This window comes from Schistocerca serialis, chromosome 1, assembly GCF_023864345.2.
Source record: "Schistocerca serialis cubense isolate TAMUIC-IGC-003099 chromosome 1, iqSchSeri2.2, whole genome shotgun sequence".
In the NCBI taxonomy this organism is placed as follows: domain Eukaryota; kingdom Metazoa; phylum Arthropoda; class Insecta; order Orthoptera; family Acrididae; genus Schistocerca; species Schistocerca serialis.
The window spans coordinates 1,159,559,214-1,159,577,024 of record NC_064638.1 but is presented as its reverse complement, the minus strand read 5'-3'; the positions used below and the strand labels follow the sequence as shown (position 1 = coordinate 1,159,577,024).

General features: G+C 38.1%; 1 protein-coding gene across 4 annotated transcripts in view; it reads right to left on the bottom strand.

The window, feature by feature from the left end:
- The window catches only part of LOC126418141 (serine/threonine-protein phosphatase 6 regulatory ankyrin repeat subunit B-like), a 352,754-nt gene that overhangs the window by 119,808 nt on the left and 215,135 nt on the right, over positions 1–17,811 (bottom strand). For all 4 annotated transcript variants that reach the window (XM_050085172.1, XM_050085171.1, XM_050085170.1 and 1 more), the window contains exons 10-11: positions 16,177–16,278; positions 8,972–9,091 (exon numbers count right to left, since the gene is read on the bottom strand). In XM_050085172.1, the coding sequence (XP_049941129.1) occupies positions 8,972–9,091; positions 16,177–16,278 (222 nt within the window). The remainder of the gene's footprint in view (positions 1–8,971; positions 9,092–16,176; positions 16,279–17,811) is intronic.

Below are 17,811 nucleotides of genomic sequence, written 5' to 3'. Positions count from 1 at the left end.
GCTTTTAGTAAGGCTGCACTCAATTGTGATATGCTACTAAAACCATGGGTAACAGGCGGACGCACGAGGGCAGCTGACATTGCATGTACAAATATTGTACAATGTGCACTGCACTGAACTACAAATGATTTATTTTCTTTCTTCCTCAGTTTACCACTATTTAATAATTTTAAAAACTGCACAATTTAATGCATTCATCAACATTCATAACAAAACTACTGATATATGTCAACAGCTTGTGGTGCAGTTGACATCCGACTGCCAATATTCATGCCTGATGCAGAACCCTCACCACATAATTTGCAGTCTTATTTCATTATGGTAAGTTGGATGGGGGAGGAATCCCTTCACCACCCCACTGCTTTTTTTATACAGACTATTGTTTCTGCATCCACCAGTACACCCCACCTTACAGGTGTCACCCTCAGCAGACTGGAGCAGATTTTAGCAAAACGTTCATCAAAAATATCTATCGCCAGTGTCAAATCGACATGACTGAATCTAGTGTATGGGAAGGTATACTGCATAGATGCCCACACCCCTCTGCATGCACTGTTCATCAATGCTTCCTTACCCAAACAGAGTGAAAAGTGAGGGCAGCTGACATTGTTCCTTGTACAGTAGCTTACTTACTCACCATTACTCAACCTAATAAAACAACAGATATGAGAGCTAGCCATGGGTAGCAGCTAGTATAATATAAATATAAAAATATTCTATGTTATCTATAATAATTAAGTATTTATAAAAGCTAAAGGAATGTAAATGAACACAGGTGTAAAAGTCTGTGCCTAGCATTGTTATGTGAAGTAACTTGTCAATTGATGTCTGCTTATGTCTGTATATGTGTGGATGGATATGTTTGTGTGTGCGAGTGTATACCTGTCTTTTTTTCCCCCTAAGGTAAGTCTTTCCACTCCCAGGATTGGAATGACTCCTTACCCTCTCCCTTAAAACCCACATCCTTTCGTCTTTCCCTCTCCTTCCCTCTTTCCTGACGAAGCAACTGTTGGTTGTTAAAGCTTGAAATTTTTTGTGTGTGTTTTTTTATTGTGTCTATCTACCAGCACTTTCCCGTTTGGTAAGTCATGGAATCTTTGTTTTTAATATATTTTTCCCATGTGGAATGTTTCTTTCTATTTTATTCATATCATTAATTTGAACCCAACAATTACGTTTATTATTGTCACTTGTCAATTAACATACATAAAATGTACATATGTGCAAGATAGTGTCCTGTTCGAAGCAAAACAGCAGACTAACAGCCACCTATCCTCACATATGTCAAACAGGAAGTTGCCAAATAAACCACTGATAATGCGCACATATACACAATTACAAAAATTCAATGATAAGATCAAAATAACCATATAGTGGAAACAGAACCATCATAAAAAGTAAGTAATGAGTAAGGTAGAATTTTAAGATTATGCCAATACTCAATAGACTAGATAAAAATATTAACATATAAAAAGTAAAAACAAAATATAAACTCAAACTAAATAATGAGGTTAATAAAAAACAAAAGCAACTAGTGTAGAATGAGACATCATCTCGCAGTAGAGTAGAACACTATTGGATGAAGTCTGCCATGTGTCGGCCAGTAGACGTGGGAGAACTGAACAGCAGCTTGCAGAATTTCTGCCAGGAGTAATGACAGAAGATACCCAATGTGTGTTAGTCAAAACTAATAATAAATTATCATAAAAATACCAAAGAAACCCTATGATTAAATTGTAGTTGCTCATTCAGTATATGAGATAGGGTTGTTTATTGTAGGTGTAAGTTTCTAACTCCTCCAGGAGATCAAGTTTCCATCCTTAAGCAGTTCTATGTGAAACCTCCATACATTACTCCATACTACACACTGCATGATCCCTGATGCAATATGAACACAAAGAGCTGTCTCATTCTGAGCGAACGAATACTCCCCAAAATGGGTGTCAAAATGACAGCCAGTCTGGGCATTCAGAACTGGTGACAGTCATCAAATTTTATTTTATATACAACTGTATGTTTAAGGTTTGCGGCGTGCAGTTGCAGCTGTAGCGGTTATAAAGCTAAGTACTGACAAAGATATTTGTGCATTGTTATACAGCTATTAAATCTAATAGTTTTCAATGGTGTTTCATGCTGTTTGTGGTGAAATAATGATTTAATAAACTTTTGGAAATGTTCACTCACTGTGTTTTTTAGAGTTTTCTGTGCATTGAAGTCATTTAGTAAATTTCTTGCTTCAGTTTTCAGCTGACATTTCTTATTGTTTCTAGTGAAATATTTCAGTAAAATTTTTATTCAGTGTTTTAGCTTTGTTGAATGTTCCAGTGGCTGCTTGAATTTTTTATTTTAGCTAATAATTTTGTGAAGTTTTGTTGGTATTGGTATTAGTTGTGGTTTAGTAGTATTAATACAAGTAGTTGCTTTCTCAGTAGAGAGAGAATTTTGAGACTGCTATTGTTAGTTCTATAAATAGTTCTGCTGGTGTAACTGAACTTGGGTAATGCAGACATATAATTTTCTTGATTAACTGTAAAATTTTACCATGAGTGAGAAGTGTGGGCTGTGTCATAGGTTTGTGAGTAGTGGGTTACAGTGTGGGATTTGTTCAAAGTATTTTCATTGGGAGGAATGTACTGGTGAAGCCAGTGGGCATTCTAGCGAGATCCTCCCCTGGGAATGCAGAATCTGTAGTAGAAATAAGTTGATAGAGTAACGAGAGGGTAAGATCTGTGCCCTTCAGGTGCAGTTACAACATGCAAAGGAAGAACTAGATAGGTTGAGCAGGGTGAAGGGGACTGGGGAATGGGAACTGGCAGTTGGCAAGAAGACAGCTAGGAGGAGGAGGTATTCAGGCAGTTTTACTTTGAGTGTATGCAATAGATTTGACCGACTGTCACAGTTGAGTGGAGAGGAGCCTCTTGTAGCTGTAGGTGTAGAGAACATGCAGCAGTGCTCAGCAGTTAGGAGGTCTAGGTCAGTTGCAAAGTCTAACGGAAAGAAGAAGGTTCTGCTGCTAGGTAGTTCGTGTGGTAGAGGTGTGGGCCAGCAGTTGCAGGAAGTGTTGGGGAGTGAGTACCAGGTCACCAGCATTGTGAAGCCTAGTGCAGGGTTGGCTCAGGTGACTGACAACGTAGGGGAGTTATGTAGGAATTTTATGAAGATCAGGTAGTGATAGTGGGTGGAGTAGGGAATAGTCTTGATAGGGACAGGATATAAGATGTATGTGGTGACCTGGTAAAGATAGCTACTCAAACTGGTGGCACTAATGTGCAGTTCGTGCAACTGTTTCAGCGTTATGATCGGCCTCAACTTAATGTGGCTGTCAGGCACATTAAAATGGGGCTGGAGAAGGCACTGATGGTAGAGGGCATGGATCACATTTCAGTAGTGTCAGTTGTGTCTATCAGTAGATCGGGTTTTACTAGGTATGGTCTGCACCTGAATAGGTATGGAAAGGGGAGACTGGCAAATTCCTATAGTAGTTGGTGTTAGAGCGGCATCTTTTTTGGTTTGAAGTCAGCTGATACGTATACCTACTTAAAAGAAGTCCCTCTAACTAAGGGCCCCTTTCAGAGGACGTCATGTTTCCAAGTAGAGAAGGAATTAGCATATTTCATCAAAATATAAGAGGTATTAGAGATGAAGTTAGGAACTGCTTACAGATTTGACTCTGAAATTATTGGTATATGGGACCACCGCTTAAATAATTTGACAATTTAGAGGTTTCCTTTATAAGGATACAGATTAGCTGGCTGTTTTTCAAGGAGTTCCTTGTGGGGTGGAGGAGTGGCCATGTACATAAAAGACAGTATTCCATTTGAGTCCATAGACGTATCATGGCACTGCACTGAACAGATACTTGAATGTTGTGCAGGGGCAGTTGAATTTAATGAAACTAAACTTCTACTTGTTTTTGTTTATAGGCCCCTAACTTTGACTTCAGAGCATTTCTGCTCAAGCTTGAGAGGTTTCACTTTGTATGAAGTACCAGAAATTAGTTCTATGTGGTGACTTCAATATAAATTTCGTGTATGATGGTGCAAGAAAAAGGATGTTGGTAGATCTCCTAAATGCATATGATCTGATGCAGACTGTGATTTTCCCAACTAGTGCGCAGGGGAAAAGTAACACAGCCATAGACAATATTTTTATTCATTCTTCATTATAGATGGGCGTTCCGTTAGTAAAGGATAAATGGTGTTTCTGACCATGTTCACAAATTTCAACACTACAAGGCTTTTGTACTCAAACAAATATCACATGTAATTACAAACTATGTGGGAAAGTTAATCCAACAGCAATAGAGAGTTTTTTAAATCTCACCAAGGAATATGAGTGACAGGATGTTTATCGTGCCGATAATGTAAATGACAAATATAATGCTTGCCTTAACACATTTCTCATGCTGTTTGAGAGTTGCTTTCCATTAGAACGTTCTAAATGGAATACTAGCCATAAAAGGCAGCCCAAGTGGCTGACTAGTGGGACAAAGATATCATGTAGAACAAAGCGGGAATTATATCAAAATGTTAGAAGTAGTCACAATCAAGCTACAGTAGCCCATTACAAACAGTACTGTAAGGTGCTTAAAATGTTATTAGGAAGGCAAAGAGTATGTGGTATGCAAACAGAATAGCTAATTCACAGGATGAAATTAAAACTGTATGGTCAGTTGTGAAGGAAATGTCTGGTCAGCAGCGTAAGGTCGACGATATAGTCAGTTCATAGTAAAAATATTACTGTTACTGATAAATCAGATGTATGTACAGTATGTAATACTCATTTTCTGAGCATTTCTGGTGAATTAAATAAAAAAATTTTATTTAGTTTCTATAGGGAATCATATAACTCTCTTAGCAAATGCCTTTCCAAGACTGATGTCTGAAACACTTCTCTGTGATACAGTCAAGGGGGAGACTGAATCAATAATTAAATCACTGAAGACTAAGCACTCTCATGGATATGATGGGGTGCCCAGCAGGATATTAAAGTACTGTGCTGCACATGTTAGCCCTGTATTTAGCCAAATTTGTAATTTTCCGTTTTGGAATGGTCAGTTTCCTGAACGATTAAAGTACTCAGTAGTAAAGCCACTTTATAAAAAGGGAGAAAATGATCATAAGGATAATTTTAGTCTTATTTCTATGCAATCAGTGCTTGCTAAAGTTATTGAAAGACTTTGTACGTAAGGATAATTGATAATTTTATATCACATGATTTGCTATCAAATGTACAGTTCAACTTTAGAGGTCACTTAACAACTGAAAATGCTATGTTCTCTTTTCTCTGTGAGATACTGGATGGATTAAGCAATAGCTTTTGAACGCTACACGTATATTTTGATTTAACAAAGATTTTTGATTGTGTTGATCACAAAATATTACTCCAGAAGTTGGACAATTGCGCAATACGGTTCACAACTGGTTCCCCTCTTACTTTAACAACAGACAGCAAAAGGTTATTATTCACAGAGTTGAGAATGGCTGTGATGTGGGGTCTGAGTGGGATATGTTCAAGTGGAAGGGGAGTGGGGGGGGGGGGGGTGCCCAGGGATCAGTGTTGGGGCCACTCCTGTTCGTTAATTATATATACGATATGCCCTCTAATATTATGGGTAACTCTGTAATATTTCTGTTTCCTGATGACACTAGCTTGGTAGTAAAGGATGTTGTCTGCAATAGTGGCTCAGTTTCAAATAATGTTGTTCATGACATAAGTTCATGGCTTGTAAAAAATAAACTAACACTAAATCACAGTAAGACTCAGATTTAACAGTTTCTAACACACAATTCAACGAAACCTGACATTTTAGTTCCACAGAATGGGCACATGATTAGTGAAACTGAACAGCTCAAATTTCTAGGTGTTGAAATCGATATTAAACTGTTGTGGAAAGACCACATTCAGGATCTTGTTCAAAGACTTGGTGCTGCCATTTTTACTGTTCAAACGGTGTCTGAAGTGAGTGATCGTTTGACATGAAAATTAGTCTACTTGGTCTTTAAATATGTCTGCTTGTGTCTGTATATGTGTGGATAGATATGTGTGTGTGTGCGAGTGTATACCTGTCCTTTTTTCCCCCTAAGGTAAGTCTTTCCGCTCCCAGGATTGGAATGACTCCTTACCCTCTCCCTTAAAACCCACATCCTTTCGTCTTTCCCTCTCCTTTCCTCTTTCTTGATGAGGCAACAGTTTGTTGCAAAAGCTAGAATAGGGTAAGGAGGCATTCCAATCCCGGGAGCGGAAAGACCTACCTTAGGGGGAAAAAAGGACGGGTATACACTTGCACACACACACATATCCATCCACACATATACAGACACAAGCAGACATATTCAAAGGCAAAGAGTTTGGGCAGAGATGTCAGTCGAGGCGGAAGTGCAGAGGCAAAGATGTTGTTGAATGACTTTTGTGTGTATGTTTGTGTGTCTATCGACCTGCCAGCACTTTTGTTTGGTAAGTCACATCATCTTTGTTTTTAGATATATATACACGGCTATTACAAATGATTGAAGCGATTTCATAAATTCACTGTAGCTCCATTCATTGACATATGGTCACAACACACTACAGATACGTAGAAAAACTAATGAAGTTTTGTTCAGCTGAAGCCGCACTTCAGGTTTCTGCCGCCAGAGCGCTCTAGAGCGAAGTGAGACAAAATGGCGACAGGAGCCGAGAAAGCGTATGTCGTGCTTGAAATGCACTCACATCAGTCAGTCATAACAGTGCAACGACACTTCAGGACGAAGTTCAACAAAGATCCACCAACTGCTAACTCCATTCGGCGATGGTATGTGCAGTTTAAAGCTTCTGGATGCCTCTGTAAGGGGAAATCAATGGGTCGGCCTGCAGTGAGCGAAGAAACGGTTGAACGCGTGCGGGCAAGTTTCACGCGTAGCCCGCGGAAGTCGACGAATAAAGCAAGCAGGGAGCTAAACGTACCACAGCCGACGGTTTGGAAAATCTTACGGAAAAGGCTAAAGCAGAAGCCTCACCGTTTACAATTGCTACAAGCCCTGACACCCGATGACAAAGTCAAACGCTTTGAATTTTTGGGGCGGTTGCAACAGCTCATGGAAGAGGATGCGTTCAGTGCAAAACTTGTTTTCAGTGATGAAGCAACATTTTTTCTTAATGGTGAAGTGAACAGACACAATGTGCGAAAAAAACGTTACAGGACACGTGTATCTGGACATGCTGGAAAATTGGCTCATGCCACAACTGGAGACCGACAGCGCCGACTTCATCTTTGAACAGGATGGTGCTCCACCGCACTTCCATCATGATGTTCGGCATTTCTTAAACAGGAGATTGGAAAACAGATGGATCGGTCGTGGTGGAGATCGTGATCAGCAATTCATGTCATGGCCTCCACGCTCTCCCGACTTAACCCCATGCGATGGGGTTGTATAAAAGATTCAGTGTTTAAACCTCCTCTACCAAGAAACGTGCCAGAACCGCGAGCTCGCATCAACGATGCTTTCGAACTCATTGATGGGGAAATGCTGCGCCGAGTGTGGGAGGAACTTGATTATCGGCTTGATGTCTGCCGAATCACTAAAGGGGCACATATCGAATATTTGTGAATGCCTAAAAAAGCTTTTTGAGTTTTTGTATGTGTGTGCAAAGCATTGTGAAAATATCTCAAATAATAAAGTTATTGTAGAGCTGTGAAATCGCTTCAGTCATTTGTAATAACCCTGTATATATATATATTCTTTACTGTCATTTCCTGTTAACAATATTAGCTTATTCCCAAGAATAAGCAGCTTTCACTCAGCTAATACTTGGCAGAAATCAAACCTGCATTTGGATCGGACTTTCTTAACTCTTGTGCTGAAAGGTGTGTAGTATACTGCTGCATCCATTTTCAGTAAGATACCACTACAATTCAAAAATCTTAGCAGTAATCCAAGTGCTTTCAAATCTAAACTGATGAGTTTCCTCATGGGTCACTCCTTCTATTCTGTCGAGGAGTTCCTTGAAAAATTAAGCTGATTCTTGATGTATTGTTGATTGTGTTTACTTAAACTTATGGCTTGACTTTTTCAGGTTCATAAACATTTTATTTTTATCTGTTATTACTTTTATGTTGTAATTTCGTGTACTGACACATTCCATGACCTTGGAGATTTGCTCCTCAATTTGGCCCTACAGAACTTGATGTGTAAATGAAAATAAAACCTGATTTAGTGAATTTATCTCCTTTAGGGCCTATATAATATTGGATGTATGTTTGAAAAATGTTTGGAATCTTAACTTGGCATTTGTTTTACAGAAATATTATTGAATTTTGTGTGATATATGGTCGTTGCAGGCCGTAACTACTAACTAGATTTACAGCTGTTATCAAAGGCAGAATGTTACTATGGGTGGATGAATGTATATTTTTGAAGGAAATGCTTCCTGCTATTCAAATGCTGTGTCTTATCTGTTTTACATATGGTTACATTGGTTTCTCATCACACTGTGTATGTTCTACCTCTTTACTGAAATACTGTAACAAAAGTTTTCTCCGTAATACGTTCAATGTACAAAATCCTTGTCACTTAAAGCAATTTTATGTTTGCTTATTCTGTTTGTGTCTGAAGATTGCCGATTTTTTTCTTATTGATGATAGTTATCTTACTATGATCTCAACAATTAAAAGTTTTCAAATATTTTTTGAAAGATATTTACATATAAGAATAACAGCTTAAATAAGAAATTAATTTTTTATGTAATTATCATATAGTATCATTCAGAAAACATTATAAAATGAAGGATAGAAAAAATTATATTATTACTGGGAACAGAATAAGAACACATGGATTGTTCCAGCTTCTCTGTTACAAGATGCCTAACTAGCATGATCCGCATTAGCAATCATGCACAACAGAGGAAAATTCATGCAACTTTGACCTCATTACTTTTAATGCAACACCCTGCTAACCAGATCTAAAGTTCAAAAATACTTTTGGTATTCTACCTTGAAGTGTCCTCTTGCAACTGCATAGTGTAGAGGTGTTCTGCCATTATGATCTCTAGCATTCAATATCGACTTTTCACTCCCATATTTCCTGATAAGTGTGGCTATAGATTGTGATGCCTGTAATAAATGAGAGGTATATAAAAATATGGTACATGAAGGAATCCTATGTGTTACATATTACAAATCACAAAAATTATAAACCACCATGATAAATACTCCCTTATGACTGAAGATTCAGAACAGATTATATTGTTTATATAAGTTCCTCTGATTTTATTACATTAGATTACAGTCAGTATGTTGTCAATTCCATAAATTAATTATTAGGAAATTATTGTTGATTTGAAACTCATCAGAAAAATCTAATTTAGAATGTATTTTATAATAAAACTTACAGCAGGATATCTGAATGATAGAAGAGGAAATATAGCTCTACCATATATTATGTGACCTAATGAACAACAAGTGATGAACTCAAATGGAAGATTGTACTGTTTGAATTCTTATTTGACATAGTACATCTCACATGTAGAGTATAAACACATTAGATGTTGGATAAGTCAGTATTTACATCTATACTAAATTGAAACAGATAATATACCTGAACATAGGGTACATAGACATGGTACAAGTAAATAACATTTATGGGATATTTTTGCAATAATAATATTCTTGGAGCAGATATAATTTACAAGTATATAAACTTTAAAGAGATAACTATGATTACATCACTGATATATACACTTCAGTAAAGGAATATCTTATTGTCTAATGAAAATACTGAAAGGAGATGCTGAGTCGCAGATATGCACAACAAAAAGAATGTCACAAATAAGCTTTCGGCCAGAAAGGCCTTCATCAAAAATAGATCACAGACAGACAGACACACTCATGCAAATGCAACTCACACATACATGAGTGCAGTCTCTGGCAGCTGAAGCCACATTGCGAGCAGCAGCACCGGTGCATGATAGGAGTGGTGACTGGGTGGGGGTGGGGTGGGGGGGGGGTGGAGGGGGGAAGGAGGAGGCTGGGGTAGTGAGGGGGAGGGATAGTAGGGTAGGGGTGGGAGACAGTGCAGTGCTACTGTGGAGCGAGCAGGGACGAGGTGGAGAGAGGGTGTAGAGCAGCTACGTGCAGTCCCAGGAGGTTAAACGGAGCACAGGGGAAAGGTGGGGGGGGGGGGGCAGGGAGGTTGGGGGGATGATAGTGGAAAAGGAGAGAAGTAAGAAGACTGGGTGCAATGGTAGAATGAAGGCTGTGTAGTGCTGGAATGGGAACAGGGAAGGGGCTGGATGGGTGAGGTGAAGTTCCCACCTGCATAATTCAGAAAAGCTGGTGTTGGTGGGAAGGATCCATATACCACAGGCTGTGAAGCAGTCAGTGTAATGAAGGATGCTGTGTTGAGCAGCATGCTCAGCAACAGCAGCTTAGCTGGTAAATTACATGACTGGTTTCACAGGTAGCCCTGCCTTTGATGCAATAGGTGACATTTGTGGCCAGACTGGAATGGTGGTTGTGGGAGGATGTATGCAACAGGTCTTGCATCTAGGTCTGTTACAGGGATATGAGCCAGGAGGTATGGGGTTAAAAGCATAATGTAGTTTACAAAATAACAGTTTATTCTTACACTTGTCTTTCAGTAGATGGACAGCACCCAAAATCAGCAGTTCACAGTTTGACAGCTCATGTGTAAGACCTATGTAAGGTGCAGTCCCAGTGTTGTCTAACACCACAGCTATGCATGTTCCATACATAAAAATATATCCACCAATTTCCACAATACTCAATAACATCAATATTTAATAACTTTCAGGTGATTTCTGTGTATCAGATGAATGAACATTTTCACTGAATTGGAATTAACAAGAAGGTGTGAAATGTCATTGTCATCTGACCGAGATATTGTTGCACACTGTGATTCTAATTATAAAATGACTTAATTTAACTACCACAGTATATTTTCCTCTGACAAATTGCTACATCAGAATGCTAAGTGTGCATGGTGATTTTTTCTTGTAATAACTGAAATTTGCATGGAATTAATGTGCATGTTAGTGCAATACAAATTATGGTGTTGCATACTTTCTTGACCAACACACCATCCTACATATAATTAGACTTTCAGCTTCAGCTGACCAGATGTTTGTACTACTGAAGAGAGACTATGAAAGCTATGTCAGTAGCACTACATATGGTGTACTACAGGTGAGGAATTGTCCCACCCTGGCCCAACTAGAACTCATGTGTGTGAGGATTGTTACACTCTAGAAATATTAAAAAGAGATTAAGGACAGAGAATATTTATTTACAGTGGTGAAGTGACTGTTGAACAGTGAATATATTTTCATTTCGTACAAAGGAACTAAAACAGAGACACCATCAATGCCTGCAGAGTTTGAAATTTTTAGTCTTATTATTGCTTTTGTTACTTCATCTTGTGAGACAGTGCCGATGTACAATGTGCTTATTTTAAATTTGCTGGCTAGGTTTTCTTATTTAGGTTTGATTTTATTGTATTATCAGCAACACCTGTGGAAAAGCTGTTAAATATGTGACTGTTATATTTTTGCGTGATGCTCTGTCTTCGTCAGATTCTTTTTTATGACACTCCGCATGGCCTTCACTTTATTTGCTGAATTCTAAATGAATTCATCATTATGCATCATTTTTGCCACTCTTTTTACTTGTCTTAGCATTTTGGAATGTTTTTTTATAAATATTTGTAATTCAGCAAGCAATTATTCACGTTATACATTTTATGACATAGTCTCTTCTGGTACGAAACATTTTTTGTCCTTGAAATCCAACTGTTTGTTCTAAAATTGCAGCTTATGGTTCCCATTTCCTGTGGAAAAGCAACTTAAAAGAAATGGGTTAATGTGTCAATGAAGGAGTTAATTTTTACATCATTAATTTATATAAACCTGTGATCATTTTTTGTTTAATAAGTTGTTGAAGTAATTTATGCTAGCTAACCTGACTATAGCTTCTACATGTAGTTGTTTAAGGCATGTTGTTAACAGCACAGCCTTTTATTTTCAAGCTTAGTGTTTGAGCAAAATGGTCACTAAATCGTGCTATTAAAAATTTTTGTGAGAAGTGTTGGGTAAACTCTTCTGACTATAAACTCTACAGCTGTTTCTCACAGTCTGTTACTAGGGTAGCAGCATTTATATGTGCAATCAGTCCCCTTCTGACTGGCAGAAAACATTGTAGCAATCTTGAAATGACCGAATGATGTTCACTTTTGTTCCAGAGATGCTTATAAGGAAGACTGAATAAAACTGACATCATTCTTAGTCAGTCAGAAAATAATGCTAATTACACAGGTGAATGGTGTCTGGATGTCAGAAATGAAAATCAGCCCACAGAAGAAAAATGAAATAATGAAGACACCATGAAGAAAGCCACATGAAAAGGCAAAGCAGCTTCGTTTCAGGTGTCTTCAAGATTTATATGGGATTGGTACTCTAGGATTGCTTTCATTAACCTTTTAATGGTTCTACTGCATTAGCTGCACCTTTTGCTGCCTCAAACCCTAAGTCTGTTAGTATACTTCTTCTCTTCTGCTCAAAACATTACTTACAAAAGAGAAGTGTCTGGTTTTGAGTGTCTGAATTCTGGTTCAGCTCACACTTTTAATCTGTTAGGATTCCCCAGTGTATCCTTTCTTCCACCAATCTTTATCCTACAAGGTATGTTAGATCACCTGTGTAGAATGTGGAGTGTAAGAGAATAGTAATGGTAAATGGCAGATGGGAGATAGACTCTGAACACATCTGGATAACTCACTAAGTAAGAATATAATGTAATATAAATCATCCTTGGACTTCTTGGCATGTCACTTCAGGGTAAAACCTCGAGCCTTTGACAATTACCTACACTGTATTCATCAGGAGCAATTGACTGCCAAAACTGCTGCTGTAGTGGCCTTGTATAGCTCATAGTTGACTTCTGATTTGTCTTTAATTACATAATGCTGTTGCACCAGGTGTCAACATCTGGATGGGTGGCATAATGTAAACATTGCAATGAATATCTTTGGCTCTTCTCTGCATCAAGAGCTCACCACCATGCACTGCCAAGATTACACCTGTTGTCACGATTGAAGATCTCACACATTCTTATTTCTACAGCCTCTTTAATTACAGAATCCCAGTGTGTAGGAGCCTGGGACAAAACTTTTGTTTTGTCACATGGTATTTTATATTTGTTTGTGAGGTGGCACTCACCAGTTGCAGATTTCTCCAGTTCTTGATTTTTAATCTGCCACTGATGTTCTGCACAGTAATCAGAAATGGTGCAGATGGACAGACAGATGTAACTGCTTCCACTCTCGCAAGGGATATTGTAAATCCCAGGGATACTGAGGCTGAGACTGTCCTGAACAGGATGCAGCATCTCCTTTATCTTCTTAGGAAGTCAGAAAACAGATCTTTAACCTCATCTTTCCATGGCTCTGCCTACTTTGTTGGATGTAACACCGCAGAAAGGAAGGAATACAATAGGTGGCTCATCACAGGGATGTTCAACAATTCCATGTTTCCTTTTCTTGGAAAATGCTGACTTACCACATAAACCATACCCATTCTTTTGGAAAACATACTTCAGATGATTATTTTCAGAATCCAAGTGGTTCTCAGCAGAAACAGTTTTTGCTCTATGTACCAGTGTATTTATAATTGCTCTTTTTTGGACTGGAGTGAGAAAACCCTGGGCACTACGTGTAGAATGTACTTTATTCGTCTCATAACGTACTGTTACAAATCAAAGATTTTTGTACTGGAGTCACATCAAATTACTTTAAAAAAATAAGGTTATAATAATTAACATACTTAAGCATGCATTTCTGAATGTTTAGACATGAACAATTAACAAGAACATATATGACGCTTACAGTCATTTTGCAGCTTGCAATATAATTTATACAATATATTAACAATTTATTACAGAATACATAATCTTTATTTTTCTTTCCCTTTCAAATTGCCAAACTGTCCTGCATGAATTCTTCAATTGAATAATAACATTTTTCCAATAGTATATTAAATAACAATCTTTTTAGTTGGTCAAATTCCATATTTGATAGATTTGTGTTATTTAATTTATTGCAAATATTTAATCTCATGTGCAATGGTTTTTGAGGGTAAAGTTTTAAATTATGAGAGGGAAGTTTGAAACAGTACTCTACTCACCAAGCAATGGCAACAGAAGTAATCAGTAAGTAAGAGAATTGTTTTCAAAAGTGAAAGGTTTAGGTTTATATCCTGGTGTAGCATATATTTTCAATCGTGTATATGGTGCAAAATTTAAATACATGAGTCAGATTCAGTGAAAGTTTTTGATATGAAAATTGCTTTAACAGGACAACACACAGACCCCTGCCTGAGGAAGGACTCGAACCTCTGTCAGGGGGAGTTGCACAAACTGTAGCAAGTCACCTCAGACCACGCGGCTACCCTGCGGCTACCCTGCGCAACATGCTCAATGAAAAGAAAAATGCATCACAAAAGAAGTATCCTAATGGAATGGAAATCGGTAGATGTGGTATACTGATACAGACAAACAATTGATTGCAGTTTCAGAGAATTACGATGATTTATTCCATAGGAAGGGCTTCACAAATTGAGCAAGTCAATAATGTGTTGGTTCACCTTTAGCCCTTATGCAAGCAGTTATTCAGCTTGACACTGACTGACAGAGTTGTCAAATGTCCTCCTGAGCAATATCGTGCAAAATTCTGTCCAGATGGTTTGTCAGATCATCAAAATCCTGAGGTAGTTGTAGGGCTCTGCCCACAATGCTCCAAATTTTCTCAATTGGGGAGAGATATGATGACATTGCTGGCCAAAGCAGGGTTTGGCAAGAATGAAGATGAGCAGTAGAAATGCTCACTGTATGCGGGTGGACATTATCTTGATGAAATGTAAGCCCACGATGGCTGCCACAAAACGAGGCAAAGTATCATTGACTTACCATTGTGCTGTGTGGGTGCTGTGGATGACAACCAAATGTGTCCTGCTATGAAAAGAAATGGTACACCAAGCCATCTATCCTGATTGTCAGGCTGTACTGCAGACAACAATCAGGTTGATATCCCACTGCTGCCTGGGGTGTCTCCAGACATATCTTAAGCCTGGAATATCATTGACTGGAGTAGAACTGTCTTCAGTGATGGGCCCCACTTCGAACTGAGCCCAGATGACCAGCCAAGACCTGACTGGAGACAACCCAGACAGCAGTGGGATACCAACCTGAAAGTTGCCCACCATACAGCTCAATAGCCACGAGTGATGGCCTGGGGTGCCATTTCTTTTTGTAGCAGGACACCTTTGGTTGTCATCCACAGCACCCTTATAGCACAGTGATCCATTGACAATATTCTAGGTCCCATTTTTTTTGCCCTTCATGGCAAGGTATCCTGGGCTTACAGTTCAGCAAGATAATGCCCACCCACACTGGCAAGAACTTCTACTGCTTGGCACTGTGCTTGCCAAATCCTACCTTGGCCAGTAAGACCATCAGCTCTCTCCCCAATTGAGAACGATTGGAACATTATGGGGATTTTGATGATCTAATGTGCCAATTGGACAGAATTTGACACAGTATCCCTCAGGAGGATATCCAACAATCCTATCAATCAATGCCAAGCCGAATAACTGCTTGGATGAGGTAGAGAGGTGGACCAACACATTATTGACTTGCTCAGTTTGTGAGTCTTTTATTCTTGAATAAATTGTCCACTTTTTCTGAAACTGTAATCATTTGTTTGTACAAGTACATCACATTCAGATAATTTGTTCATGGTATGTCATTTTTTATTTTAGAGTATATTTTTATGTATGACAGCAACTCTGAGACTGCATGAACACTTACATTTGATTGCCTAATGACGCAATATATATCTCTAAATAGTCCTGTAAATATAATGTGGCTAGATAAAAAAAATCTACTCACTAAGAGGCAGCAGAAAAAAACATACAAATCATGTGTTTTCCCCAGTCACTGCTTCTTAAGTAGATATTTACTACCCATATTATATTTTCAAACAATGATAATTTTCTAAATGATTCTGGTTGTATGAGATTTTATCAAGATTGGGACATACCATAGATATGAACATAAGTAACTTTATCAAGAAGATGCATAAGTAAAATGGTAGGCTGGAGCCCAGTCTACAATACATAGCTTTCCCTCACCATTGGACTTAATCTCATGTTACTTGCTGAATGAAGTGGAGTCACTCCACATTTATCTGCAATATTTGGGTCAGCACCAGCATTCAGCAACATTTCCAGGACCTACAAAATAAAATTTTCTGAAATTGAGGGTTAAAGTGTGAATAATAAACAAATAAAAATAACACACAAAAAATTAAATAGTAACATTAGTTGATATCACAATCCTTGTTACTCCTGCCTCACAATCCTTGTTATTCCTCGCTCCTTTTCTGCAACATCAATTTCTTATAAGTCAAAATTTTCAATTGCTGTTCCCTCCCCTGTCATGCCTATACCTATCGTTCATTTTCTTTACCTTTTCACCACCTATCATCTTTACAATATAACAGCTTGTGTTCTAGAAACCCTGTAATTCATTGTTGGTTTTTTGCTATCTCTCTTATTGTAAATCTGAGAGACAGAGATTCAGTTGTGTTTCACAACCAGTCTCTGAGAATAAGTTGTGGAGAAATTTATAGAATATTTAGAGTTTAGGGTTTCTTCGTTTGCAGCATAAACCAGATTGTTATCTTATGTGGAAGTTCATGGTCTGACATGGGACTGCTGCACTGAGCTGTTTAGTCACTTGACCTGGTGGAGTGAAATGAGAATAATTACTGATGTGAATCAGTGAAGACAGAGAACACAAAGCTTTACTTCCTCTCTGCCACTTTTTACCAGTATTACAGCAGTGCAGCATTCTGTTACCTCCTCATTTAACACTACACACTGCCTTATATGTGCATAAAATCACAAACCTCCATGTAAGACAACAACCATGTTTATGTTCAGCTTGGAAAATCTTAAACTCCAAATATTGCAGTTTCTCCAAAACTGTTTATGAAATTGAGATAGTGAAAAGCCATCAAATCTGTGTCTTCCACACTTGTAATAACAGGAGCAGAAATGACTATAGTTCCACTTGAAAAAATTATTACTGGTACTAAAGTCTGTTGTCAATACTGCTAAGAGAAGAGACTATAAGGTGGCTAAGAAGGACCCTTTTTTTTTTTTTACTATTCATTTGAGTAGAGACAAAATTACAACACCTTTTATAGCCTACCAGGACTAACATGTGTATCTAAAAAGAAGATTAATTAAAATGCAATTGCAGACTGCACTTGATAGAAGTATATTAAGAAAACGAAAAACAAATCATCCCAATTATTTTACGCTAGGCTGTGAGGGCACCAAAGTTGACATTCTACATCTTGCTTGTACCTTTGGCATGATTCTACACGCCATACAAGCCACTGTATGGTGTGTGGCAGAGGGTACCTTGTACCACTACTACTCATTTGCTTTCTGTTCCACTGGCAAATGAAGAGAGGTGAAAGTAATTGTCTATATTTGTCTATATGTTCTCTTATCCTGTTTACATGGTCCTTAAACAAAATGTACACTGATAGCAGCAGAATCATTCTGCAGTCAGCTGCAAATGAAAGATCTCTAAATTTTTCCAATAATGTTTCACAAAAACAACTTCATCTTCCCTCCAGGCATTCTCATTTGAGTTCATGAGCATTTCTGTAATACTCAAGTCTTGATCAAACCTTCTGGTAAAAAATCTAGAATCATGTCTCCAAATTGCTTTGCTGTTCTCCTTTACTGACC